Genomic DNA, 26,635 nt, shown 5'->3' with positions numbered 1-26,635 from the left:
GAATAAAATAACTGCTCACCATCCAGATGCAGAGAGCGTAGACTCTCCAGGTCAGCAAAGGCCATTGGTCTAATAAGGTGGATGGTGTTCCTTGACAGTGTCAGATCAACCAATCCGGTCATGTTGACAAAATCATTTCCGCCCACTTCTGTTATAAAGTTATCGGCCAGTCGCAGCTCAACTGTCCGCCGGTCAACATGCGGTGGGACGAACAGGAGGCCTTTGTCGGCACAGAGCGTGCTCAGTGACTCCGAAAGGTTTCGACACACGCAGTGGAAAGGACAGGCCGAGACCACACCCCACGTCTCCCCTGCTCCAATTAGAGAAGGAAGCAGGCAGCATGTGACCAAAGTCAGCCAGTGAAAGACTGGGAAAGGGACAGAGTCCGGGAGGGTTCTCTTTGCAGTCCTGGGACAGGCGCAGTGGATGAGATGGGAGGAAGTTGACAGAGATGAAACAAAAAGAGGGGACAGAAGAGAGACGGACAGACTGGGCAGAGGGAAGAGGGAGGGGAAGTCGGAGCCCTCTGCTCTGTCTTCGGGGTGGTGTGTGTGGGGTAGGTGTTTTTGTCTGCGGGGATTGAAGGGTGGGGGGACAGGCATGGTAGAACGCCTGGCTGTTCACAGACCTGGAGAGAAAAAGAGAACAGATGGGGGGGAAAAGATTAGACATAGTTTTTAAACTCATACAGTTGGTCGTATTTCTATGTGTGTCTGGTTTTTTTGTCTTCCACCTACTCTGACTAGACAGAAGTGAAGCAAGGGCTTGCTTTACACACATCCATACCTGTGTGGGTCAAGGCCTCTTCTAAACAAGTACCACTTCACACTAGTGCCTACATGGTGCTTTGTAGCATTAAAAAAATCTGTATTGAAAAATGGTTGCCTCCCTTGCTGTGTGCTTTTTTTTTTTTTTTTTTTTTTTTTTAATTGGCTTACATGTATATTCTGTCCTGTCTACCTCTTTGCCACTGTAGCTTATTGCCTAGCAACAGCATCCCAAAAGACTGAACACAGCCAGTCCCCATAGTAACAGTTACCTAGAAACATGTTAGAGTGGATTATTGTTATATCATAGGACCCTTTCTTAACACTATGGGTCAGGGAATCAAATTGGGTCAGCAGCCCATCAGCCTGGATTCCACAGCAAAGCTCAAATAAAGCACAATGCAGGTGTTGGTAAGCCTGGCATAGTACTAAACACACCAGGGTCCCATTGTAAGTCTCACACATACAGTATGTATGGCAGTACAGTCGTACTAGAAGCAAGTCGTTCTACTCTGCAGCCTTGTTTTTTTTAAATGTATGGAGAGGATCCATAATTCAGTCACTATTTTAAAGCAAAAAAAACCCCAACAAGCTCTGATTCATCAGGTTACACTTGGGCACACACTGTTACAAATACTTGCAAACATGATAAGCATCTCTGGAAAACCCTATCAGAACATATAAACAAATGTCATGCTAATTCTGGTTATTTGTGAATAAAGGCACTCAAAACGTATACACTGTGTCTCTGACATCTGTCAGTGTAACATTATTGGCTCAAATGACTCCCCGTTTGGCTGTTAATTGGCTTTTTGGTTGTAGGGGCGGGTCAGCTGTTTTGTTCGGTGTTAAAAATCTCACTTCTGTTTGTGTTGTGCCTTTGAAATGGCATCCCTCTGCCTTTATCTTGCCAGTAAATGCACACATTGTGGCTTAGTGATAAGGTATAGGAGTGAGTCACAGCCACTGATTGCCATGCCTAATAGTTGTTATAGCAACTGTAGCCTAGATGCAGAAAGAGTGACAGAGATGGTTGATAACAGTCAGAGATGCGATGAGGGGAGATGAGATGGTGAGTCACGGACGGACACAAAAACATCACTGAAGAACGATGGGGATATTTTCATATGAAGCAATCTGTAAACTGACAGTGCAGAAACTAGAGTGTGATGATTACACGGTGATATACAGTATGTGCAACCCAATACTTTGAGTAATGACCAGGCATAACTATGCATCACGATGGCTTTACAGGTTGACGCAAATTGCGGCTCAATATTTTCCATTAGATTCTGGCTTTACTCTTTCTGCCTGAAACTAGAGGAGCGTTTGCAATCTAGCTCGGATAGCAAGACTGCTACATGGTAGTTTTGGTCTGCTTCCAAAATGTGAGCTCTATATTAGACCAGGCTACACTGTCTCCTTTTTGAATGATAACTTTGTATTGAGTAAATGAGAAGATGAGAACTCTAGTGCCTGAAATGAATATACTTTTTTTTTTTTTTAATCTTGGGATCTCAAATGTTCTCGGTAAAAGCTGAGGGGAAGGAATGAAAAAGGTGGTATAGATCACGCAAGAACTACTTTTTTGCTTTATTGAATGGTTCCATTGCTGCTTTAATATCCTGCGTTTCCTGTTGAAGCATGATGCTTGGGCAGCACATTAAACCAATGAGATATTAGTTATCAAGAGCAATGCAGTTTGGGCATGAGCCCGGTTTTCTGCCCATCCCATCAAGCTGTTCAGTTGTACGTCAATAGACTGCAGAGTTAGAAAACATTGCTTTTTGCTACTTGAGTGCCTCTTGGTTGTTCTGGGAAGCTGCAATGACTACCAGGAACTCTGTACCGTTTTCAACCCAGCCTAAAAATAAAACTCCCAAGATGCTCTCCAGCTTAGCAATGATATCAGGGATTGTTATTTCCTTATGTCTAGTGTCATCATTTTCAAAAAAAAGAAAAGGAAGGATGAAAATGCTTGCAGCAGGAGAGAGTGGGATGGTGGGAGTGTGGGGAGGAGGACAAAGGCACGGAAGCCTGCAGTGACAGCCAGTCCCTGGGGCAGGTTGATGCTGGAAGTCGACTGCTCCTGCACTCCTGTGGAGCCATGCATACTAAAATGTGACAATACTCTGGCAAAGTGTAATACTGCATAAAAATGTGTCTTCTCCGCCATGTTCCCTGAAAAGCCCTAATGTCAGGTGGTGTCTTCATACGATCGGCGCTAAACCAGCTTTACCCCACGCTTTGCTAACACTTGGTTTGCCTGCGGCATGCTGAATGTCAGTAATGCTCGTGCAGTCCTCTGTTGTGCGTCCTGCATCTGTCTCCACACCGTCATTTGACCTTTGTCTGTCTCATTCATTTTTTCCTCCTCTACTCTCGTTGCTTAGCTCTTCTCAGCTCTTCTCAGCTCTTCTAATAACTCTCCTGGCCTTACTCTCACTCTGTTTTTAATTTCCACCTTCTGTCTCCTCTTCTCCTTGTGAAAGCCTTCTCCTCGTGTCCTCCCTGCCCACACTGTCCACTCCCACACCTCTCTCTTACTGTACCGCTCCTCTTCTTTCTCTATTTCCAGGGATCGGGCTTTGTTTCCTCATCTTCTATCCTCTCCCTGCAGTTGTCTTCCTTGTTATCTTTGCCTATCCTGTTTCTGCATCCTTGCTCACCTTCCATCTTTCTGCCTCTGGCTATTCTGTAAATTACCACATTTTCTTTCTTTATGTCTCATTCCCTCTTTTTCTTTCTCTCCGTCTTGTCTGCCCTTGAGGCAACCCAAGTACGACAATGTTATCAGTCACAGCACTACCTCACCACCTTCTCCGGCAGCACTTCCTCTGTCATTTTGTCTCGTCTCCCTATCGCTTGCTGATTCTGCTGCCCTCCATGTCTCCTTGCCAGTGCTGCTCTAACTTTCAGTCACAAACTATCCACACATGCAAACACACACCCTCTGATCCTGCAAACCACACATGATTATTTGCTGCACCCTGCCTGTCTCAGAGGCTCCCTCCCTCCCTCCTCGCTATTTCTCTCCTCCCTCCCTTCATTTATCTAACTTTCCCACTCATCTCTTCTCTCCATCTGCTTTCTCTTGATTTCTTTCTTCCCCTCCCAAACTGTCATTTCTCTTTCTTCTTACTCACTCAGCGTCTCACTCTCTCCTTCATTTGGTGCTCTTCCTCTGTTATGGAGGAGATCTCATTTACAACCAGAGCAGTGCAGTATTGAAGCTTTCTGGCACACAAGTTGGATGTAACTGATCTGCTCAGCTGCTGATCGATCAGAGCCAAAGAGATAGATAGCACCCTGTCCCATTCATTTACTCTCGCTCTTTTTCTTTCACTCTTTTCTTCTTCCATGCTCTCATTGCATCTTTTCCCCTCTTTAACAGTGATAAAGATGCAAGTAGTAAACATGTTAATCCAATAAGTAAATACTTTAAGTTTTTTAAATTGTGAGGAGTTTTCTTTAAATTTCATATTTATGCAAAAAATAAAGAGTGACACAGCAGTATGCCTGATGCACTATGGCATTTAATAGCTGCTTCCAGCCTAGGATGAGTGTTTCTTCTGATTCATGTGTTCCCTTTAGTGACAGTCGGTGTAGGACATACAGTTGACTGTATTTGAGAAAGTCTCCTTTGGACCTTAGCCAGTACACCTCTGGTGACCCATTCTTATTTGTGATTCCAAAATCTGCACACAAAAAGGTACCCAGATTACATCTTCAGATGTGAAACTCAACAAATCCTCTTGTTTGAAATGATACAACTCAGATGTTTGCCACAGCTTATAAATCCCTCAAATCAACTTCCTACATTTGTAATCTTACCTGGTTCTATCGGGTAACTGTCACTTGCGTATAATGTAACCTACAGCAATGCCTTAACCTTAACTTTTTCAGTTTTTAACCACTAGTTGAAAATAGCTTTTGCCTGATATTTATCTCTGTTCATCTGTTATACAAATATATAGCTTTTTTTGATTCCAGTTCTTCCCCCCTCTTATCTTTCCTTGTCTCTTTGGTCTGTGTGTGTGTGTGACACTCTTGTAACACTGGATTTTCCCCTCTGGGAATCAATAAATTCTTATCTAACGCTTTGTACCGATGCCTCAGAAAGCTATAGTACGGCATGTGTGCGCGTGCAGTAACTGAAATAAGCTAGGTAAGTATCTGCACTTGCTATATACGGTTGTAGACATGAACTCCCACCATGCTTGTCTAGTGCGTGTTCCTGTTTGTGAATTAATGTGACACTTGTCTGCACTTAGGAAGTCTTCTTGTGCTCTTAAGAGTTTGCTGCTGAATTTGCAATAAGCCGGGGACACACTTATGTGTGTCAACACAAACACACCCACACTTTTTTGCACTCTCGCTCAGGCACACGTGCACAGAGAACAAGACATCGCAGTATATAGCAATAAGGACAAAAGCCCACTGGGACAAAGCCTACTTGACACTTTTTGGGACAAAAAAAAAAAGTCAAGGAGGTCAGTCGATAAAAGATTAATGATTAAGAAATAAATCACAGAGAAGAGCACAAAAATGCGCCGGAAACTAGACAAAGAGGAGTATGAACAACAGACTATTAATATGAAGGTACATGTGTATTTGCTAGCTCATCCAAGCTCTTAGGCTTGTGTACCATGTCTGTTGTTTGCAGGTGTGTTTGTTTTTTTTTTTTTTACTCTATTTTGGGAAATCTCTTCTTGCACGACCCTGCGTGAACCCATAGCTGTCCAGAGAGCAGGAAACAGACTGTTGACGAGAGCAAAAAAGGCTGCATAAAGTGAGAGTGAGAACATGAGCTAAAAGCATCTATGGAAGGATCTACTCTGTACCCTCTGCTCTGGAGCACAACTCGGTGCCAAGAGACTGAACCTGACCTCACCCCAACTCCAGCAAGCTTCAGTTTTAACACCCACCACAAGCCCTGGAGGGTGCCGCTTCTCTTAGTGAGGACAAACACTGCTGAATGCGTTGCCACTAATGGCTTTAAAATGATGAATTTTCATTAAGTGTTTTTTCTGTGATACTGTTGAACCCGAACCCATGCAAATTAAAATAAGCTTAAGGCATGACTTGTGGTAAAAGCTCTAATGCGTCTGTTTGAAGTTTGTTTTTCACATGTTGGACCTAATGCACTTGGTCCATTGTTGTCCTTGGTTTCTGTGGATCATTATTAATGTCGGGGCCTTTTAAATGCCAGCCACTATTAATAATGTTAATAAAATCCATGTGTGTCTGTGTGTTTGCACATGTAGGTTTGTGATTATATTTCCAAATCTGCAGATTGGCGTGTGTGCGCGAATCCACTTTGGCACTCGCAAATGCCATTAGCCCATAATCGACTTAGGGAATGTTGCAATGTTTATAAACAAGGGGATTTGTATTTGCTCTCAGAAGCCACTTATCACAAGCACGGTAATCCACAGATCTTATTGGGCTGTGAATAGGTGTCCCAACAGGCTTCAGTCAGAAATCACTGACAGCCAGACATCGCGTTGCCACTAAGCAGTTAATGCTGGACTGCAAGGCGTTTAGTTTGGAGGTAGAAATGAATGGAAAGTTTTAAAGCGGCATCATTTGACTGTCTATTCATATGGCTGGCATGCACTTGAGCTCTGCTGCATTGTTTGACGTTACAGTACGCAAAAGCTCCGCTAGCATAAATGCAGAGATCAAATATGGAGGCAGCCTTTCATTCGCTCGCATTCAAATTCTTTTTCGGTTACACTAAGGCTTTCTAGCATGCACTCTTACTCATAATCCAGGCCCTTCATATTAGGTGAGCACTTGCATACAGAAACAACTGCGAGCATACCAAAACAGTCTTCCCACACAATCATAATTATAGGGAGGCCGACACATAGACACACACTCTCTCTAGGCAAGGAACAAAAGAACACCCACGTAGCCTCTTCTTGCAGCAGTCGTGTGTACTGTAAGCCCACTCATCCTTTTGATACTATCGCTCCTCTGTCGTACTTGGTCCTCTTTAGTATGTATAGAAAGCACAGGGACGGGGTAACGGTATTGGATATGGAAAAAAACAACAAATGCAGAGGTAAGGAGAGACTAAAGCATGAAATACAGTGAAAGTGGGAAGCAAAAAAAAATGGAGTACATAAGATGGAGGAGGGAAGGGTGCAAGATGGGATAAAATGAAGCCAGTTGTGTGACGAGCGGAGGAAAAGTGGGATGGAAGAGGAGAGTTTGAGGAAAATGGAGAGAAAGGGGGATGAAGTCATTGTGTGTGAATGCGTGTCGTTAAGCGGATGGGCAGAGAAATATGTAAAGGCGATAAACGGGTGAAGGCCGCCATCCATCACTGTCAGAGAGAGGGATGAGGGAGGGAAGACGGGATTTGATTAGAGGAAGGGAGAGCTGCTAAAAACGACTCTGTATGTCATCGCCGTCACGATAGTGGTGGGAGAAGTGGGAGTGAAAGGCGATGAGGTAAGGAGGAGTGGCGAGGTTAGTGGTCAAGAAAATTACAGATAAGTTGGGATGGGACATTTAAAGCACCACATCTTGAGGTCAGAAAATTAAAAGTAAAGGCCAAGTATGTGAAAGTAGTCTTTTTGTTTCCTCTCTAAATGCTGTTTTGTTGTTGTAGGAGTAGAATTTAGTAACCCAACTAAGCAAACTACGGGCTGCTGTCCCAAAAGAAAATGAGATGATTACAAACGCTCCAACTTTAGATTTGTTTCAGGTCTTTGGCTGACTGAGAAGTGTGAAGATCATTATCTTTCAAACAGGAGTTACAGTGTAATCCTAATCTTTGTGTCAAGCATGGGCCTCTCAAGAAAGAACAAAAACATGCTCGTTTGTGTGGAGTCCTTTTTCGGTCTTTTCATCTTTTTGCCATACAGATGGGGGTACTGATGGGGAGGAAAGAAAGCTCACAGAACCCCTGAGGTAAATAGTAGGAGTGAAAGAAGTGAAGTGTGTTCTCTTTAAAATAAAAAGACTGCAGTCTCTTCACAGTGGCACTCCAAAATAATACACTACTTATGAAATACTCGACTCAACTAATTCCTCCCAAGCCTCTGTTGTATTTGAAAGAGGAAGAAATGAATGTGTGTGTACGTACTCGTATATTCATCTGTATGCAATACCCACTCTCACTAATTCCTGTTGGAATCCTTCCTGTTTGGAAGATTTCAATAATTGTTTCTATTCCTGGAACGTCTCATAGCCAGATATTTAACGTGTTTTCATTTGGGTTTTTGGTTCAATTATTTGTTTTTTCATTCCTGTGAAATTTCCCATCAGTTTATGTACTAAGTGGCTCATATATTATCCTTGTTTTTGTCTCACTGAGGCACATTTCACAGTTCTTGCATGAAGATCATAAAAACTCTGGTGGTTTTGGCGATTTTTCTTAAGCAGTCTGAAGAGCTTTTACTCTTATTTGTACAAAATTTGAAGACACGAGTGTTTGATCTGAGAGATTCTAGCGTTGTAGGGTGCTTTTGGCTACTGTACCTTATGAAAAGCCAGGAGCTCTTGAAACTATCTAATCTTTAAACATGGCAACACTTAAGAGAAAGCAACCCACTCTGCTTGTTCTCCGCTCACTGTGTTTGGAGTAGGAAAAAAAATGGCAATATTGATGGAGTCTTTGAAGTTTGGCTTTATAAAAGCTGCCACTTCGCATCAGCTTTGCATAGATAAGCAACCCAGTCTTTAATGAACTTGGAGTGGCTTGTTAAAAACTGCTTAAAAAGTCATAAAAGTTGAACCACCTCGGTTACCTGTGATTCTTTTTGAAGTGTGGCTGTCACAGTGGCCAGACCTCCCTTCGTGCAATATGTGGAAGCGCTCGGCTGCAGGATGTGCCAGACATCCCAAAAACCAGGTGTTAACCCTGCTGTTCTGATTTGGCGCTGGCTGTGAATTGGTGAACCACGGAGAGGCTGAGCAGGAAAACCTGACGTGATGAACCACAGCAACGAGTAGGCCTCTACTTGGTGTCACGGCTCACATATGTGCACCTCCATCTGGCTATTTTGTTCCTCTTCCATCAATCAAATGAACATATAGCTTTGGAGGCTTTCTTTCCAGTTCTCTAACAGTGTCATTACCATTAAGGTTGTTATAACTGTGGCAGCCAATAACCCATTATTTGCTGAGGGTTTGTAATTTAGTTTCCTCCCCTTGGAAAGCCCACACAACTGCACAGCTTGGGGATTATATTTTCTGGGAGGTAAATTGAATTGGCAAACAACAGAGGTGACAGTGATTTTCTTTCCATCCGAACTCCAACCTAATGTCAGCCTTTCAGCACCATATTATCAATGGATGCTTTTGTGCGTGTGCACCTGTGCGTGTTTACGTCGATAAGGCTAATCAACCACAAATTCAGTACAAATACAAGTCTACAAATGATGTGCCAACACACCACTGCTGATCTGTCAACATCCCCACCAGTCAGACACCCTGCAGCGCCAATTATATGGACCCTGATTGGCTGACGCCACGGGATGCAGCTTGGTGGAAAAGCGCGCGCGCGTGTGTGTGTGTGTATGCATGTGGCAGTTTGGTGATTCAGCAGGCTTTTCAGCTCAGTGAGGGGAAATCCTGAGTAAGAGAACAGTTACCCAATCAGCGTTCTGCATCCAGCACAGTAGGTCAGTGACATGCCAGCCAGGCCTCTGCATCACAGTGATGGATGTATTGATTAATGCTGCACAGACGGGCGCACACACACTTCCACACAGGCGCACACTTCTATAAAAAATAAACTGTCTTCACTAATGTGTTTGTTCCTTTTTCTACCCTTTTTCTATTTTATCTCATTCGATTTTCTATATTGCTCTAGTGGTCACCCATCTTTCTCATGGCCCTCTCTGAACCAAGGGAACTTAAATGAGGAAAGACAAAAGGCCAGTGATAAGAGATGGGTAGCACAAGTAGAATCAGAAGGAGGCATAAATGTAGCATGTAGCATATAAGCGATTCCTTGCTCGAGTCTCGTTAGCATCAGGCGCGTTTGATCTGAAGCCACTTTTAGCTGTTATGAATCACAACTTGCAATGTAACTCACCACAAAGAGCTTTTTTTCCCCCCAGTGTGTGATACTAATGCAGACAAAACAAGGCTGCACTGCAATGAGCCTGCAGGGGAAACTGGTTTCCCTTGAGTTTGTTGATTACTGCGTCTCATATTCTAATGCTTAGCAGTGCTGATACATGCAGAAATGCTGCGTGCTTTGCTGTGAGACTTAAGTGTTTCCAACTAAGTACAAGCCGGTTCCTTCTGATAGTCATCACCCACGCTGCATTCTGCACCATGATTCACTTGAACATCTACAACCAACTGCATCTGTTGGTGATATTTGTAATGCAGACAAACACATGTGAACTGAAGACGTAGTGCTGGTTTGGCAGGAAGCTGTTCCCAGCGTGTTTGGCAGAATTGTGGGACATACTTCCAAACTGATGGTCATGATGTTTGCCTTTGTCGGGCTTGGATTTAAACTCGATGTGAAGAATGTGCATCTCAGCAGTCTAAAAGACTCTGACGGTGCTTTAAAAGCCCAGACTTTCTTTTTCAGTTCTTGGTTTTAAACTCATGAAAAGCCTAAAATCAATCATCGAAGAGTAAATGCACCCAGAATATCAGTCAGTGGACCTGACAGATTGAAGGGCACCTTTGATTTGTCTTGGTATGGTATAGTGCTGGGACAATCAACAGTCATTTATCCAGCAAGAATGCCAAACCGCTTAGGCTTTGGAAGTATGACCCCATATTTCCTACTCTTTTTCTGCCTTTTTACAGACTGAACATGCGATAAAAGGTTTAAATGGGGTCATAACATCTTGCATTTTAGGCTCGTTGGAGAAAAGTTTTGATGGGATTGAACACATCAAAGTTTTGTGCTGTTCCTGTAAATCCATCTGCTCTCTTCCTCCATCTCTAGAGGGGGTTTTCACAAAGCAGGATTAGCAAGTTAAATTTTGCAAAATTTTGTTAGCAATTCTCAGTCTGCATAGATGAAACACATTACATAAACCTAATTTTCTCATTTAGTTTCATAGATTTGGATCAGTATTAGCTAGAGTGGACTAATCTTTCACAGATACGCGGGTTAATTCCTAATCTTAATTTGCAAAATTCTGCTGGGACTCATTGGATCTAGTTCTAGGTGTTTATAAAACGCTGCAGAAACCATAAATTTTATTATTGTTTTCTAATTCGTGTTTCTCCTTTGTGTGTGTCCTTTATGTGATTTTTGAGCTGACCCTTCTCTTTGTTGCTCACTGTTTTGGTCAGGACTAAATGGGTCAGGCCTGATGGAGCTTGTTGGAGCACACTGACCTGACCATCTTATATTTGCAGTGTGTTTTGCCACTACAAAGGACATCAAGTTCAGCGTAGCTGCTTTTTGATAATGGAGGTGTGCTCATCATGTTCTCTAATCTCTAGAAGGATAAGAGATCGTTCTGTGGCAGAATAAAACACAGAACTGGATGAAGAGAGCACAGATAACAGTGTTCGTCTCTAGCTGTAGTTTCTACTTCTCTTTAAATACGATTGCTGCGTGAAGTCTTAATTTCCACCACATCTCCGACCCCACACTTAACCCCTCCCCCAAGTTTCCTCACGTTCACACTCGACTTTCCCCCATTTCTCCCATCTCCTGGATATCTCCGTCCCCAAAACCCACCCCTCCATCTGTCTCCAGTGGTTGCCGTGGTTACGGTTTGTTCTGCTCATCAGGCACCTGCTGTGCCTAAACAGACTGTCAACAGTTTAATTACTCATACTTTCATCCCCGTGTCTTTCCTTACTTTCTGTACAGCACGTTTGCTCGCTCCTTCCACCTCTTTACGGGTAACCTCTTGGTAACTTTCTTTTGCTCCTTCAATCATTCTCTACTTTTATCTTCACACTTCCTTCCGTCATTTGACATCTTTTGACTTTCATCCTTTTTTTTTGTCATCCTTTCGTTGCTATCATTACATCCTACAAATCTACGTTCGACTACCAACTGTCTAATTACTCAATCTTTTATCATTCAGTCCCATCGGATTGATTCCATTCGTTCACACACCCCCTCCTCCTTGTGTCTCTGTTTTATTAGTGCAGTTTTTCTTCTCAGACATTGTTATTCCTCTATTCCCTTATCCCCACGCTCTCTTATCATCTACCTCTCAAGTGTCATCGCTCGCCTTTTCATTCTTCATTACTCAGTCTCTCTACATCCTCCGAGTGTTCCTCCCTATCTTAAACAGTGTTGTAATTACGCCTCTTCATCACACTATCGTTCTGTACCTCTCTGTCCATCATCTGCCGCTCTGATCCCTGATCCCGACAGCGGCCTGATGCCTCATCCTTTGATCCTCCCACTATTCCTTAACAGCTCAGCTTTTCACGTCTCTCCCTTCACCGTTTGTCTTCCCCTCTTTCGTCCATTCATCCATCAAGTGCCATCCTCCTGACAGTAACCGCGTTTCCCTTGTTTCAGGGTTTCAAACTTTCCACTTCTCTCCTTGATGGAAAGTTGGTTAAATCAAGCAGGTGTGGGACATCCTACATCCATCATAGGTTATGATCTTTGATGTTTAATCGTGCCTTTTTTTTTGTTTCATGTAATTATCATTAATGTTCATGACTTTTCCACTTATTTGGGTCCCTCATCCTCCTTTTGGCTCTTTGTTCATTAATCAGCTGTTCAGTGAGGCCTCGCCCCGCGACCAGCTACTGTCCTGTCACCATAACCAAGTTTGACTTTTTGCTATATTGAAGTGGTGTGCATAAGTATTTAGTAATGGGCTCTAATCTACGTTTAGCTGGCTTTTCTGGGGTATTTTTACCATTTCTAAAGATTAAAAAATGCATGAGAGCAAGTTTAATGTAATTATTAGCATATCAGACTTGTAGTATGCTAGTATAATTATAATCACCCAGCCTAGTCTTAATTCACAGGCCAGATGCAGTTCATACTGCAAAAATGTCTGGATTTGCATGTTGTTTGAGCTAGATCACACTAACTAGCACACAACCAACACTGCCCGGTAACCCATCAGTTAATAAATATATATAATATAATATATACACACATTTGGTTTGTTTATCTTGGCAAGTCTTGTATTTTGAACAGCAAGTGCCCCATCTGTTCACCTGCCTTACTGTTGCCTGAGAATGACGGGCAGGCACCATCGGTAACAAGAAGCCACGTGGAGCATTAACAACATAATTGAGAAATTGTTCTTTTATTCTGCTTTTATTTCACTGTTTGAGTCAAATGACACTCACCTGCTCTGTATTCTTATGAAACTCAGTAGCAGGAGAGCAGAGCCAATTATAGATTGATGATTTGCTTAATAGAAACCAAACAGCCTCTTTGTTGCACTTCAAAAGGAGTTAGTCGTCATTTCTTCTGCATTAGCTGTGCCCCCGTTCAAAGCGGGAGTCAAAACTGTAAACTATCAACGGAGCAAATAATGAGCCCTGTCTTGGTTATTCAGAAAGCTTATTGTTCACATGTGCCGTATTGTTTTAAGCTGAATCTCGTTTGTTTCTGGGATAATTAATGTTCCTCTAAGGTAGATTTTTCACTTCCTATAAGCCGGTACTCGATAATTGGCTCGTCTTTTTACATGGAAAAGCCCTATGGTACGTTGTATTCCCCTCCTAGTTATATCTCCAAATAGTTCATTACTGGTGTTAGTGATCTTTAACAGAGTTTTTGGGGCCATGCAAGGCTAATTGTAGCCAATGGTAACAGTAGAAAGCAACATAATGATGACCATCTGTCACTGTTAATTATTTCTTCTCATCTGTTTTTCTATTTTTAATTCCTACCCAGTCAATCCTCATTCATGTATTCTAGCCTGGATGTGTCTCTTTCTAACTTTATTATCTAGTCACTCATCTCAGGTCTTTTTTCCCCCCACTGCCTTCATTTTAATGTAGTTTCTTGCTTCTGAAATCTCGATTATACAACACTGTGCTCATCTTGATCCTTCCATTTCTTTGCTTTTTCACTGTTACCATAAGACCTTCATCACGTCACTGTGTATCCTTCCCTACTTCTTCCACTCATTGTTTTTTCCTTGTCACATGACAGTCTGTCACTGATTATAACTCACCCTCTGCCATCCTTCCATCTGACCTCTCTTAGCCTTCAATACCCACCACCACTATCATGTGCCACCCCTCCCTTTCCTTTTTCCATCTCCGCACATCACTATTTACCCTCTCTCCCTTCTCCGTTTCTTTCTCATCGCCCTCTTATCCTTGTCTGTCCAGTCTGTCTGATCTCCCGTGTCAGTGTGCCAAATCTGCGCGTTTGTGTGCGCACGCAGGCAAAGCTTACGTAAAAAGCCCCAAACGAAGGGAGGTTAGTACGGATCTGTGCTGCTTAGGCTGCTGCTGCTGACACCACAGACACACAGTCAACCCCACAGACACACACAGCACGCCAGGTGAGATTACATAAAGGCAAGGTGATGAAAGCCAAGCTGAGACACACCTAGTAGGTAATGTGATGCAAGACGGCTGGCTGACACTCAGACACACACAGATTCTCAATGGGAGGGTAGAGTGAAAAAGGATGTGAAAAGAATACAAGGATGATAAGAAAAGTTTAAAATTGGTGCCAAGTGGTAGATTTGACACTACTTCTAACTTCTGAATGCACTTTTGTTCATTTTGTAGTCGTGTGTGTGTGTGTGTGGGAGAGAGAGGGAGAGGGGCACAGAGCTCTGAGTTCCCAGTTCAGTGAGTGCTGGTGTGCACTGCATTGATTTACTCAATGATTCAGCACAAGAGAGCTAGCCATGCAGATATAGATTTTCCGTGTGTGTGTGTGTGTGTGTGTGTGTGTGTGTGTGTGGAATTGCATGGACATTACCTTTTCCGTCTGTGCGGCTCTATAATCCGAATCAGCTCCACATGTTATCCTGGTTTGAGGGTGTGTGTGTTTGTGTGTGTGTATGTTGCACAGATCTTGCCCCAGGTGTTTCTACTTATTCTGAGCCAGCACAGGGGGGTGGGAGGTTATTGTGTGCTTGCACTGAAACCTGTCCTACTCCACTCCACACTCACACATCCCCACACACATCAAAAGGAGACGGATATAGGTCAGTGTCAGACAACCAGAGAGTTGGAGAAATTCCAATCCCACGATATCCTCTTAGGCTTCTATAGATGAAGAAAACCTGGGAAATCCTGAATTACTCGCTCAATCCTGGCGCGGTATTCCGAAAAAGAGACTCGGGTTTGGAAAAAAATCCAGGAATCCACTTTGCTTAAAATCCTATTTATGGCATCTTGATACGATTTCCTCATGGCTGGGTTCAACTTTTCTGTCTCAAGCAGTTCAGTCAAGTAAGAATCCAAGCAGTAGTCTTCACCTCCCCTTCTCACCACCTCTCTCCTCCATCACCCTCCCTTTGCTCCTTTTTTTGCCTCCACTCTCAGCTCCCCTTTTCTTTTATTCATTCATCTGGTCCTTTCTTCGTTCTTGTACACGCTCGGTTTTGATTCTTTTCACGCCTTCCTCTTGTCCCTCACTTCCAGGAGCGGTCTCCGGTGTGTCTCGGGGCTCTTCTACACTCGCTGCTGCATTTGTTCTCCCACGCTGAATTAGCCGTTTGTTGATGACCTTGGAGGCAAGTGCAGAAAAGGTGGTTTGGGAGTAACCTGGGAGATGGCTGGAAAACCTAAAACGAGAGAGACGTAGTGTAAATGCAGTGTGTACTGTGCATGTGCTCCATTTTGAAAACTCCTTTTGTGTGCATCATAAATTATAAATCAGCCTTTCGCTGCTCCACCCTGCTGACCTCCCTTTTCCCTCTGATGCCTCCACACCTCCCTGTTTCCACAACTTCTGTCACTCACACTTCTCTTACGGCCCCCTCCTCAACTTGCCACCCCTCATTTCTTTCTCCCTCGGTTTCCCACACTCCCTCTCTATCTCTCACCTGTCAGTCAGAGGGAATCGATAGCTCCGAGACCCTCTTAGCACTTCTCGGTAGGCTGCAATGGATGATTTTTGCGCTCACAAATGCACTCAGCACGCACACAGTCGTGCAACACATTTACACATGCTGGCGCACGCATCCAAGTAGCCATGCAGCGATACTCTCTGCAAGCACGCACAGCCTCTGCATCTCTCCGTTCACTTGCTCTGTCTTCGAATCTCACGCACAGACACACACTGAGCCTAATAAAACAACTGGTCTATTGATCAGTGGCACGAATGTCAGACGGTTCAAAAGTCCACCCGCCTCCACTCTCTGGCCTGTCAATCAAACCGGCACCTTTTAAGAAAGCAATCTCATTATCGTGCTTTAAATCTTTGCACTCTGTCAGTGTCTCTCGGCGAGTGTGTTCCTTTCAGTGTGCATCTATATGTTAGTGCCGCAGCTACATGTATGTTACAAGCCCACTGGATTTTTTTTTTTTTTTTTACATTTAATTTTTATTATCTGCAATTCATTTCTTTTCGTTCCAGTTTCTCCCTCTTCTCCTCCTGTGCGCACTTTGCTACTTCAAAAGCACAGTAGAGCTATTTTTCTGTTTTTCGAGTCGTCTCATTGTTCTTTCATCTTCATCTAGCATCTTTCACCCCTGTTTTGCCCTCTGTGAGAAAAAAAAGATGTATTTACTAACCTCGTTTTCCGGATCATTCCACCACCATGACTCCTGAAGCCGTCACATTTCTCCGTCTCCGCGGCTTTCGCTCTCTCAGCTCCGTGGAAAAACACCCATCTCTCTCTCTCTCTCTCTCGTCGGTATCTCTCTCTTCGTCTGCCTCTCTCTCTCCCGTTGGTCGTCCCCTCACTCGGTCGACAGCTGCAGCGCTCTGTCTGCCTCCTCTGTCGCTCTTCCGTCAGGGCTGTAGGCTGATTGAATTTTAAGTCATGTTAATCCCACAGAACAGGTACTGAATGAAGGAGGGGACAAAGAAGGGAGAGAGAAAATAACAGAATGCAGAGAGTAAGCTGGCTTGTATTTTTAGAAATCTCTTCTCTCCTCAGGAAGGGATCTTTCTTTTACTTGTCCTGCTTCCACAGAGTCACTTGACTCTTGATTTTGTTTTTTCCCATTTGTCTGCATCTCATCTTCTTTTCTTTTGTCCTTATCTGGGGAAGAAGTGTGGGTTTCTCATCGAGCAGCAAAGGAAAGCGCTGTGATCGGTCTCCGGCAGCGTCAAGCATCAGACTGAGAGAGTGTGTGCACAAGAGAGAGGCATGTAGATGAGGAGCAGGACAAATACAGGGCTGAGGTGTAGAGGGGTGGGGGGAGAGGAAGGAGGAAAAGAGACGGAAGATGTGCTATAGGAGGAGGAAGAGCCAAGATGAGGAGTTGGGGATGGAGAATGTGGGAGACTAACAATGAGGAAGAAGAGTGATGACAACGACCTACACTGGCTCAATGTAGTTAATTTAAAATAAGTAAAAGGATGCACTTTCAGAAAAATGTGTGCTCAGATGTAGATGTGGCACCGTGTTGTTTTTAGTCCATTGGTGGGATTTGTTATTCTATATATAGGAAATGCACAGAATAAGGATTTGGCACGCATTGCCCCCTCCCACCAGTTAGGTGTCTGTACTGGACCCCGTCTTTGTTATAAAGCCAAAGGTCAAAGAGCACTAATGAGGCGGTTTACTACTAATATGATTAAAATTGAGATACTTTAATATTAGTCTTCTGTTTCATTACATTTCACAGAGTTGGAGTTTACTGGCCCCTTTGTTCCTTTATAGCTGCCCAATTCTTCACAGCTTAGATTTTTAAAAAAGTGCTGGAAACGTCCCTCAGAGATTTTACGTCTATATTGACATGATGACATCACACAGTAGCTGCAGATTTGTCAGCTGCACATCCATGTTGGGGAATCTCCAGCTCCAGTTTTAGATGACTTGAGTTTGTGACCGTGTCTCTTCCTACTGGGAGCGGCGTCAGAAGATAGGTGCACTGATCATAAGGGATGGACATGATCAGCAAAGGTACTCAGGTGGGCTGTAGTGTTTAAACAATGCTCAGTTACAGCAGCAGCCTGAACCGCTGGTACAAAGCAGGATGGATCCATGCTTTTCTTTCTGTTTATGTCCAAGTGTGACCCGACCATCCAAATGTCACAGCTGATTGAGGCTCATGAACATTTTTACACTCTTTTGTTGTCCAATTTTGGTGAGTCCATGTAAATAATAGCCTCAATTTCCTGTTCTCACCTTAAGAGTGTCGCCCATCGTCGTTTTTTTGCTGCTGCTTTAGCCGATCTGCTTCAACCTTCCACATGTTGTGTTCAGAGATGCTCTTCTGCATTTGTTATGCTTGTTTACAGCCTTGGTTATAATGAGCTGATACTTAAGTTACTGTTGCCTTCTCATCAGCTAAGATAGTCTGGCCATTCTCCTCTGACCTCTGGAATCAACAAGGCATTTTTGCCCAGAGAACTGCTGCTCACCGGATATTTTCTCCTTTTCCGACCATCCTCCGTAAATCCTAGAGATGGTTGTGTGGGGAAAATCCCAGTAGTTCAGCAGTTTCTGAAATCCTCAGACCAACCTGTCTGGCACCAGCACTATGGCACACTGATAGCCACTTAAATCACATTTCTTCCTCATTCTGACGCTCGGGTTGAACTTGATCAGCTCTTCATGTTCACATTTTCTAAATGCATTCAGCTGCTATCATGGGATTAGATATTTCACATACCTTTAGATATTTGCATTAGCGAGTGAATGTACACAGACAGACGGAGATGTATCGAGATATTTCTCTCTCGATATATCTGTCATAGATATCTATAGATAGAGCTCTATTTATCTATAGATATCTCGATATATATCTATATACAGAGAGATGGATATCGAGATATTGCGATATCTAATGCATGTTATCTACTCTCACATTTACATTTCTACATGCAAGCCTAGAAAACCTTTTTCTCTATATCTCACTTCAGCATGCTGGAAAGAATAAGGAGAAGTTCTCCCAGGTTTCTCTTTTCCACAGTGTGCACAGTTATTCATTTTGGCCTTCCAGGTATGAAGCTCTTACTGAGTTCCGGGATTTTTTTTTTATTTCTTTTTAATATATTTTTTTTTTTACTTTGCAAAATTTAGAAAAAAGTAGCCATGGGGTTAAACTAACTACATGCAGGTGTGTTTGCAAAGTGTTTCTTGCTGAGAAAGGAAATACAAGGAGTGAATTGCACAAATGGGGGCAATAATGCACATTTTCAGATGGTCTCCATGCAAATGCAAGCATAATTAGCACTTAATTGTATACATAAAAGTGACATAAGTAGTTGTGTGACAAAATAAGAGACCTTAGGAGAGAAGCTAAGGTTCCGCATGCTGCGTCTCTTTGGTTTGCTATAGATTGAAGCATACAATGAGGCCCGATCACCTTCTGTTAAAAAACAGGCCTGAAAGATTGTGGTGCAGTCATATATAGAGAAGTACTGATAAAACATATTTCGGATATAATATCTCCAAACTGCAATTGCAGGATTTCGTAGTTGTAGGGGTATTTTTACACAAAATGTGATGGAGGGTTGGGTGGACAGAAGGAAGGAGAGATGGAGGAGGGGGAGGAAAAAAAGACGGCTGGTGTGACAAGGGGAAGCGAAGTTTTTACCGCCTCGAGCAATTCTCAGTCGGACCAGGATGAGAGCGGGAGCAGACGATGATGATTAAGAGAGAGAGGACGGGGACGTAGGGAAGGGGCCAAAGATCTCTGAGGGCATAAAGGAGATAAGTGAGGAAGAGAGGGGTTACTGAGAGATAGAAGAGAGGGCTGGATGGAGTGATAGGAAGGCGATAGGAGAGAGTGCAGCTGATACTACTTCAAACGGTGGTCGAGGGCTTGATTTCCCTGCCGCGCTGATAGCTGCTGGGAACGGCCGTGAAATGGAAACCATCTTCGGGCGCGTGTATGTGTGTCTGTGTGTGTCCCATTACTAAGGCAGGACCTAAAACATCAGAGCTATTGGATGTTGGAATTAAGTCACTCCCAAATTTCACATAAGCGCAGTTCTGTTTTGCAACAAAATCTCACACTGGAGATGAAACTTCAGAGAGAGATGGGAGGAACGAGATGAGGGATGGAGATGTGGTTCTGTTATGGGTGAATTGGTTTTTCGTGTATCTAAATTTCAACCCAAGACTCAAATTTTTGTTCATCTTTCACAATTTATGGCCCCCTTCCTGTTTATCTCCTTTCTTCATTTCCATTTCAAGCATTTGACTCCCCATCATTCATTTTTTTTCTTTCTTATATCTGTCGCTCCTTGATCTCTCCCTCTTGACTTTTTATTTATTTATTTTCCCTGCTGCTTTGGGCCAACATATTTTTAACTTTGTAAGCCAAACCTCCCTCAAAGGAAGGTCCAGCAAGGGGATGTTTGATATATTATTTCATCCAGTCATTTAGAGCGGCCAGTTGATGGCCCGTTGATTCACAATTAATCAAACCTCTAGTGTTGTAGCACCCAGTTCTCTTCCCGGAGCGAGCGACCTTGCTGAACGAAATAAATGACATGACCTAATGCTGGCTAACGGATCAAGTGAGTCAGGAGAAACTCTCATTACTGGCACAGAAGTTGGTTTATATACATCCCACAATCAGTGCACTTATGAATAAAATACAATGCATTTTCACATAAAGTAGGGCGAAGGTGCATCCTAAGCAGATCATCTGCTTCTACAGCTCAATCTGGTTAAAGTAAAGCACACAAGGGGAAAGTCTTTTTTTCCTTCGGACTGAGAACTAAGCAGAAAGATTGGCAGGATGTGAAGTTCACTCTGAGTAGCACTGCACTTAATCAGAAAGAGGCCAGACCTGTTCTGGTTTGGTCAGGCCAAATTAGCCCTCAAAGTGAAAACGGTTGCAGGGGAGTCGGCCTACTGACCCGCCGCTGAACACATCCATCGATGTCTCTCTTTTGGTTCAGTGGTCAACTCACTAGTGGTGTGTGCCATCAGTTGCATATTTGTTTCTGACGGGAAATTAAAGCAGCATGTTGGATTTAGCAAAGGAGTTTGTATTTGAACATCCACACCTCTCCAAAATTGACAGAAAGCAATGAGCTGTGAAGAAGACGAACAAAATCTAATGTAGATGCGAGCACCATAAAGCTAAATAAGACTTTCCTGTTTTTACTTTCTGCTCTTTTCCTGTGTTCAAAGATTTGGTCAGTACTTCTCACAGTGCAATAAAAAAAAAAACAGAGCAGTGTCCCTGCCTAGAGGTTATGCATATTCGTGCTTGCTACCATCTCTTTATAGAGATGAGCAAGTAGCTGCCACTGCTGACTCAGAGCAGCCCACAGTCTTTGCTGTTTTCAGAGATGCGACTGCCATCTGACCACAATGATTTCTCCCTTGTAAAGGTTGCTCAGGTCCCCATCTGCTAATTCATCCTGCATCCAAATACACAGAGTGTTAGAACAGACTTAAAAGGATTTTGCTGAATGGCCCTTCTTAAACAATTGAGTAGATGTGGGCTACCATCAAAGAGAAAAGGTGAAGTTTGGTCAGCACTGTGCAGCTTGAATCAAATATGGAACCTTGACAGCAGCTGCAGAACACGTCCTTGCCGGCAGCAAGTATATAGGTGTGTTTTTGAATGAGATGGGGGGGGAACTGAAAGCCATTTTCACCCTTGATGATTTAGATTTTGTAGTATTTCACACTATGGTGCAAAGGTTTTATGCATTTCACATGTTTAGGTTCTTTTTCTCAATGCAGCCTTAAGTCTTAAATACATTCTTCTGTAGACTGTGAGTCATACTGCCGGCATTCTTAAGCACTTTAAAATAAGCTGGATCTAAGCGATCTGTTCCTCTACAGGACACAGCAGCAGGAAATTGCTCATCATTTTGCCTGGACAGCAAGGAGTGGCAGCACTGTAATGCAAAGAGCCTGTCAGAGGCGCACACAGTGGCTGAGATGAGGCAAAGCGAGAGGAACTAGGAAGTTCATTTTGCTCTTTCAGGTTATTCCACTGAGAGAGTACTGAAACATGCTTGACTTGACTCGTATGCAGCAGTGACAGATCCCTTACTACAATCTGTAATTATTGGACACAAGTGGACAGATCAGGTAAACGGGTAACATGTTAATAAATTGTAATATCTCAAAAAATCAGTGTTTCTTAGGCCAGCTTGAAATACCTGCGGTGACTGCCTTATCAGTGCACCCACCGCCAATCCAGTCAATTCAAGATGCTTGTGTCTTTTCTTCCAGGTCAACAAATATGCCACCACATATATTGTGGATTTCACATACTTGTACTTAATCCTCTTATTAAATAAGTTCAGGAATTTTTCTTTAAATCAGCTCCTGCTTTCTGCTTGTGATACACACTGAAAATTGTGAGACACAGTGACTAAATATACGCAGCACTGAAACCCACAAACGAGTGCGCTCATTGAGCACCACTGTGCACAAACATGTCGCGCATAATCACCAGTGTGGTAAATGCTTCTGTTCACACACACAAGCGTTGCACCTACATCCAGAGAACATCCGTGACTGAATGCACACCTTCACCCACAGATTGAAATGACCGTGCGATATCACAACACACAAACGGACTCTGTGGCAAACACAGCATTGGTGTTAGACACACACACCTCTCACAAGGCTAAATGAAACATGCACACAGAAACCCACATGGCACACTTGCTCAGCTGTGATGTGAGGGTAAATGGTGTAGAGGTTTAGATCGAAGGGCAAGATCCCCTCTATTTGTCTCAATCTGGGGATAATGAGAGAGAAGGACAGATCCACACACACACACACACACACACACACACACAGTCGCACAACATCATCTTCTAATTTTGCTCTGGAGCCGTTTGCATGTCATTTTTCTTTTATTTATTTCACCTGCATTAGTAATAGTGTCTCCAAATGATTTCCAAGTTGCTCCTGGTCGACAGTTTACCAGCAATGAGCCGCAGTAAATGCAGTGTGAGGGAGGAAAAACATGCTGGTCCTCATTTGTCTATAATGCTTCATGCGTACAACCCTGACAAATGCACTCAGACGTACAGGCACAGGACAGAAATGACTTTAGGAACGAATTGGTGAGAGAAAAGAATCGCACATTCGAGCTGAATATTTCCAAGAGTGTGTTGCTTTAATGAAGTGTGCTGCTGCAGTTTACAAGTGGAAATTACAAACTGTGGTTAAGAGGCAACTATTAACTTTGTGTGTGCGGGGGAACTACACAAATGGGTCTGTACAGAAATGCAGCGAGCTGTTAGAAAAGGCTGTTTAATTGTCAAAATACAAAGCTGGGAGGTGCAAATGAGATTTTGTTTGTTGATTGTTTCCCCTGAAATAAGCTGCAGTTTCTTGGCATTAGTTCTGTGTTAGAAACGTAGGCGCGTGTGTGTGTGTGTCTGAGTGTATTGTGGATACATTTGTGAACCCCTTGGACTCATTAAATGCTGCGTGATTGTCTCCTATGTCACAGTTATAGGCAAACGCCATCTAAAATAGGAACACAACAGTAGACTTTTCATGTCTTTACTGAACACACGCCGTAATTACACAGCGCTGGCTGGATAAGGTCATCTCTTCAATTAAATGACTCGCAGCACTTCCTTCATCAGCATCAGCCACAACATAAGATGTCTCCTGTAGATGTTTGCACTGAATCTTGGAAGAGTTTTAGATGATTTCTCCCTACAAAACAAGTTGGAGTTCATCAGTATTTCTGGGACGTCTTGAACAGTCTGCCTCAGGTCATGCCACAGCATCTGAATTCGTTTGGGGTCACAACTCTTACTTAGCCATTCCAAAACATGAACTTTATTTTTTTTTAATATATCAACTATTCTGTTCAGCTGAGCCGCTGCTCGACACTCTCCTGTAGTAGCTGTTGTGATTTGGAATCCATTGTTCTCTCAATGGTGGCAAGACATCCAGGCCCCAAGCTGTGGTACTCCCTGTACCTCTGTTAGTGTGCAGCACAGCCTTTTCCCCCCAAAGAAATTGTGTATTTGTGTCTAAAAGTCATCTCCACAGTGTGGTGGTTTACACATTCGCCTAACGAGCAAAAGATCCCCGGGTTGATCCATGTAGGTGGGTTTGTGTCAGGGAGTGCATCTGGTGTATGTATAAATAAATAGAAATAAAATAAATACTATTAATAAAAAAATCTGCTAAATCATATGTGGAGCTACCCACTGTGGCGGGCCTTTGTGAAAAAGAGAGCAGCCCAAAGTATTTTTGTCAGAAAGTTTGACTTTGGTAAGTATTGTAACTTAAGAGTGCTCGAGTGTGTTCTTGGAGAAATAGGTTCATCATCTACCTTTTTACACGTTTTACAAGGTCTCTCGCTGTTACCATTTAGTTCTTTTAACCTGTTTGAGGATTGCACATTGTTCTCTTTGTGTAGTCTTTGAAGGATGCCCCCTCCTAGGGAGAATACCAATAGCAGCCTAATTTCCTTCATTTGTAGACAATTTGTCTAAATGTGGATTGATGGACATTCAAGTCTTTAGAAATGCTTTGTAGCTTTTTCCCAGAGCTTCTATGTCTTCCATTTTTCTTTTTTCCTGTTTATTCAGATCATAGTTTGGTCCATGCATGGCGTAGATAAATCATAAGTAGTGAGGTAGACGTAATGATAAGTCATTACTTCTATTGGATTTATACAGTGGGGCAAAAAAGTATTTAGTCAGCCACCGATTGTGCAAGTTCCCCCACCTAAAATGATGACAGAGGTCAGTAATTTGCACCAGAGGTACACTTCAACTGTGAGAGACAGAATGTGGAAAAAAAATCCATGAATCCACATGGTAGGATTTGTAAAGGATTTATTCGTAAATCAGGGTGGAAAATAAGTATTTGGTCAATAACAAAAATACAACTCAATACTTTGTAACATAACCTTTGTTGGCAATAACAGAGGTCAAACGTTTACTATAGGTCTTTACCAGGTTTGCACACACAGTAGCTGGTATTTTGGCCCATTCCTCCATGCAGATCTTCTCGAGAGCAGTGATGTTTTGGGGCTGTCGCCGAGCAACACGGACTTTCAACTCCCGCCACAGATTTTCTATGGGGTTGAGGTCTGGAGACTGGCTAGGCCACTCCAGGACTTTCAAATGCTTCTTACGGAGCCACTCCTTTGTTGCCCGGGCGGTGTGTTTTGGATCATTGTCATGTTGGAAGACCCAGCCTCGTTTCATCTTCAAAGTTCTCACTGATGGAAGGAGGTTTTGGCTCAAAATCTCACGATACATGGCCCCATTCATTCTGTCCTTAACACGGATCAGTCGTCCTGTCCCCTTGGCAGAAAAACAGCCCCATAGCATGATGTTTCCACCCCCATGCTTCACAGTAGGTATGGTGTTCTTGGGATGCAACTCAGTATTCGTCTTCCTCCAAACACGACGAGTTGAGTTTATACCAAAAAGTTCTACTTTGGTTTCATCTGACCACATGACATTCTCCCAATCCTCTGCTGTATCATCCATGTGCTCTCTGGCAAACTTCAGACGGGCCTGGACATGCACTGGCTTCAGCAGCGGAACACGTCTGGCACTGCGGGATTTGATTCCCTGCCGTTGTAGTGTGTTACTGATGGTGACCTTTGTTACTTTGGTCCCAGCTCTCTGCAGGTCATTCACCAGGTCCCCCCGTGTGGTTCTGGGATCTTTGCTCACCGTTCTCATGATCATTTTGACCCCAAGGGATGAGATCTTGCGTGGAGCCCCAGATCAAGGGAGATTATCAGTGGTCTTGTATGTCTTCCATTTTCTGATGATTGCTCCCACAGTTGATTTCTTCACACCAAGCTGCTTGCCTATTGTAGATTCACTCTTCCTAGTCTGGTGCAGGTCTACAATACTTTTCCTGGTGTCCTTCGAAAGCTCTTTGGTCTTGGCCATGGCGGAGTTTGGAGTCTGACTGTTTGAGGCTGTGGACAGGTGTCTTTTATACAGATGATGAGTTCAAACAGGTGCCATTCATACAGGTAACGAGTGGGGGACAGAAAAGCTTCTTACAGAAGACGTTACAGGTCTGTGAGAGCCAGAGATTTTCCTTGTTTGAGGTGACCAAATACTTATTTTCCACCCTGATTTACGAATAAATTCTTTACAAATCCTACCATGTGGATTCATGGATTTTTTTTCCACATTCTGTCTCTCACAGTTGAAGTGTACCTCTGGTGCAAATTACTGACCTCTGTCATCATTTTAGGTGGGGGAACTTGCACAATCGGTGGCTGACTAAATACTTTTTTGCCCCACTGTATAACCACATGTTAATCACAGCGTACAGTAACATGTTCCATTTATAGTTATCACATTGTGGCACAAAATCACTAAAGTATTAAGAAAAATCCTGATAAATTGTTTAACCCTTTCACGCATAGTGGTCACTACAGTGGGCAGCTATTCAAAGGCGGTTTTCTTGTGTTTGTGTCAGTGTTGATGGTTTACTTGCAGATAAACAACAACATTGGACACTGATGTGTCACTCGATACCAAATTCATAAGTCAAAAAAACTCTTTGAAAAGTACATGTTTTAAAAAAATTAAGTTCAAAAATCTTTTTTCATGCCTAAAGATGAATAAAAATACGTAAGAAAAAAAATCCTGATTGAGGTTGTCATAATTCATGCATGAAAGGGTTACTGCTCTTATTTGTGTGCTACTTGGGTTAACACTGTGATTACACCTGTGGCTGGTAAATGTACTGCACCAGTCCTAGTGTTTACAGGGCGTGGCTACATTATTATTACAGTCTTAGTTGTGAGATGATGACATTTCGGCCTTTGGTATTACCATGTTTTAGTGGTAAAGCTCTCTTTAGATCTTTTAAAATCGTAAACAATGTAGATGTGTTCACCAAAGAATGAAGCACTGAGGG

The 26,635-nt window shown here is 43.0% G+C and overlaps 2 protein-coding genes across 4 annotated transcripts in view; one reads left to right on the top strand and one right to left on the bottom strand.

The window, feature by feature from the left end:
- LOC101487083 (leucine-rich repeat and fibronectin type-III domain-containing protein 4) overlaps positions 1 to 16,959 on the bottom strand; it is a 35,402-nt gene extending 18,443 nt beyond the window's left edge. Inside the window, exons 1-3 of the mRNA XM_004554352.4 lie at positions 16,401 to 16,959; positions 14,638 to 15,448; positions 20 to 628 (exon numbers count right to left, since the gene is read on the bottom strand). Of these exons, the coding sequence (XP_004554409.3) occupies positions 20 to 602 (583 nt within the window). The 5' untranslated portion in view covers positions 603 to 628; positions 14,638 to 15,448; positions 16,401 to 16,959. The remainder of the gene's footprint in view (positions 1 to 19; positions 629 to 14,637; positions 15,449 to 16,400) is intronic.
- The window catches only part of pcxb (pyruvate carboxylase b), a 294,409-nt gene that overhangs the window by 195,943 nt on the left and 71,831 nt on the right, over positions 1 to 26,635 (top strand). The window lies entirely within an intron of this gene.

This window comes from Maylandia zebra, linkage group LG3 (genome assembly GCF_041146795.1).
Source record: "Maylandia zebra isolate NMK-2024a linkage group LG3, Mzebra_GT3a, whole genome shotgun sequence".
Lineage (NCBI taxonomy): Eukaryota > Metazoa > Chordata > Actinopteri > Cichliformes > Cichlidae > Maylandia > Maylandia zebra.
The sequence above is the reverse complement of the archived record's forward strand: the minus strand, read 5'-3'. Positions and strand labels throughout refer to the sequence as shown.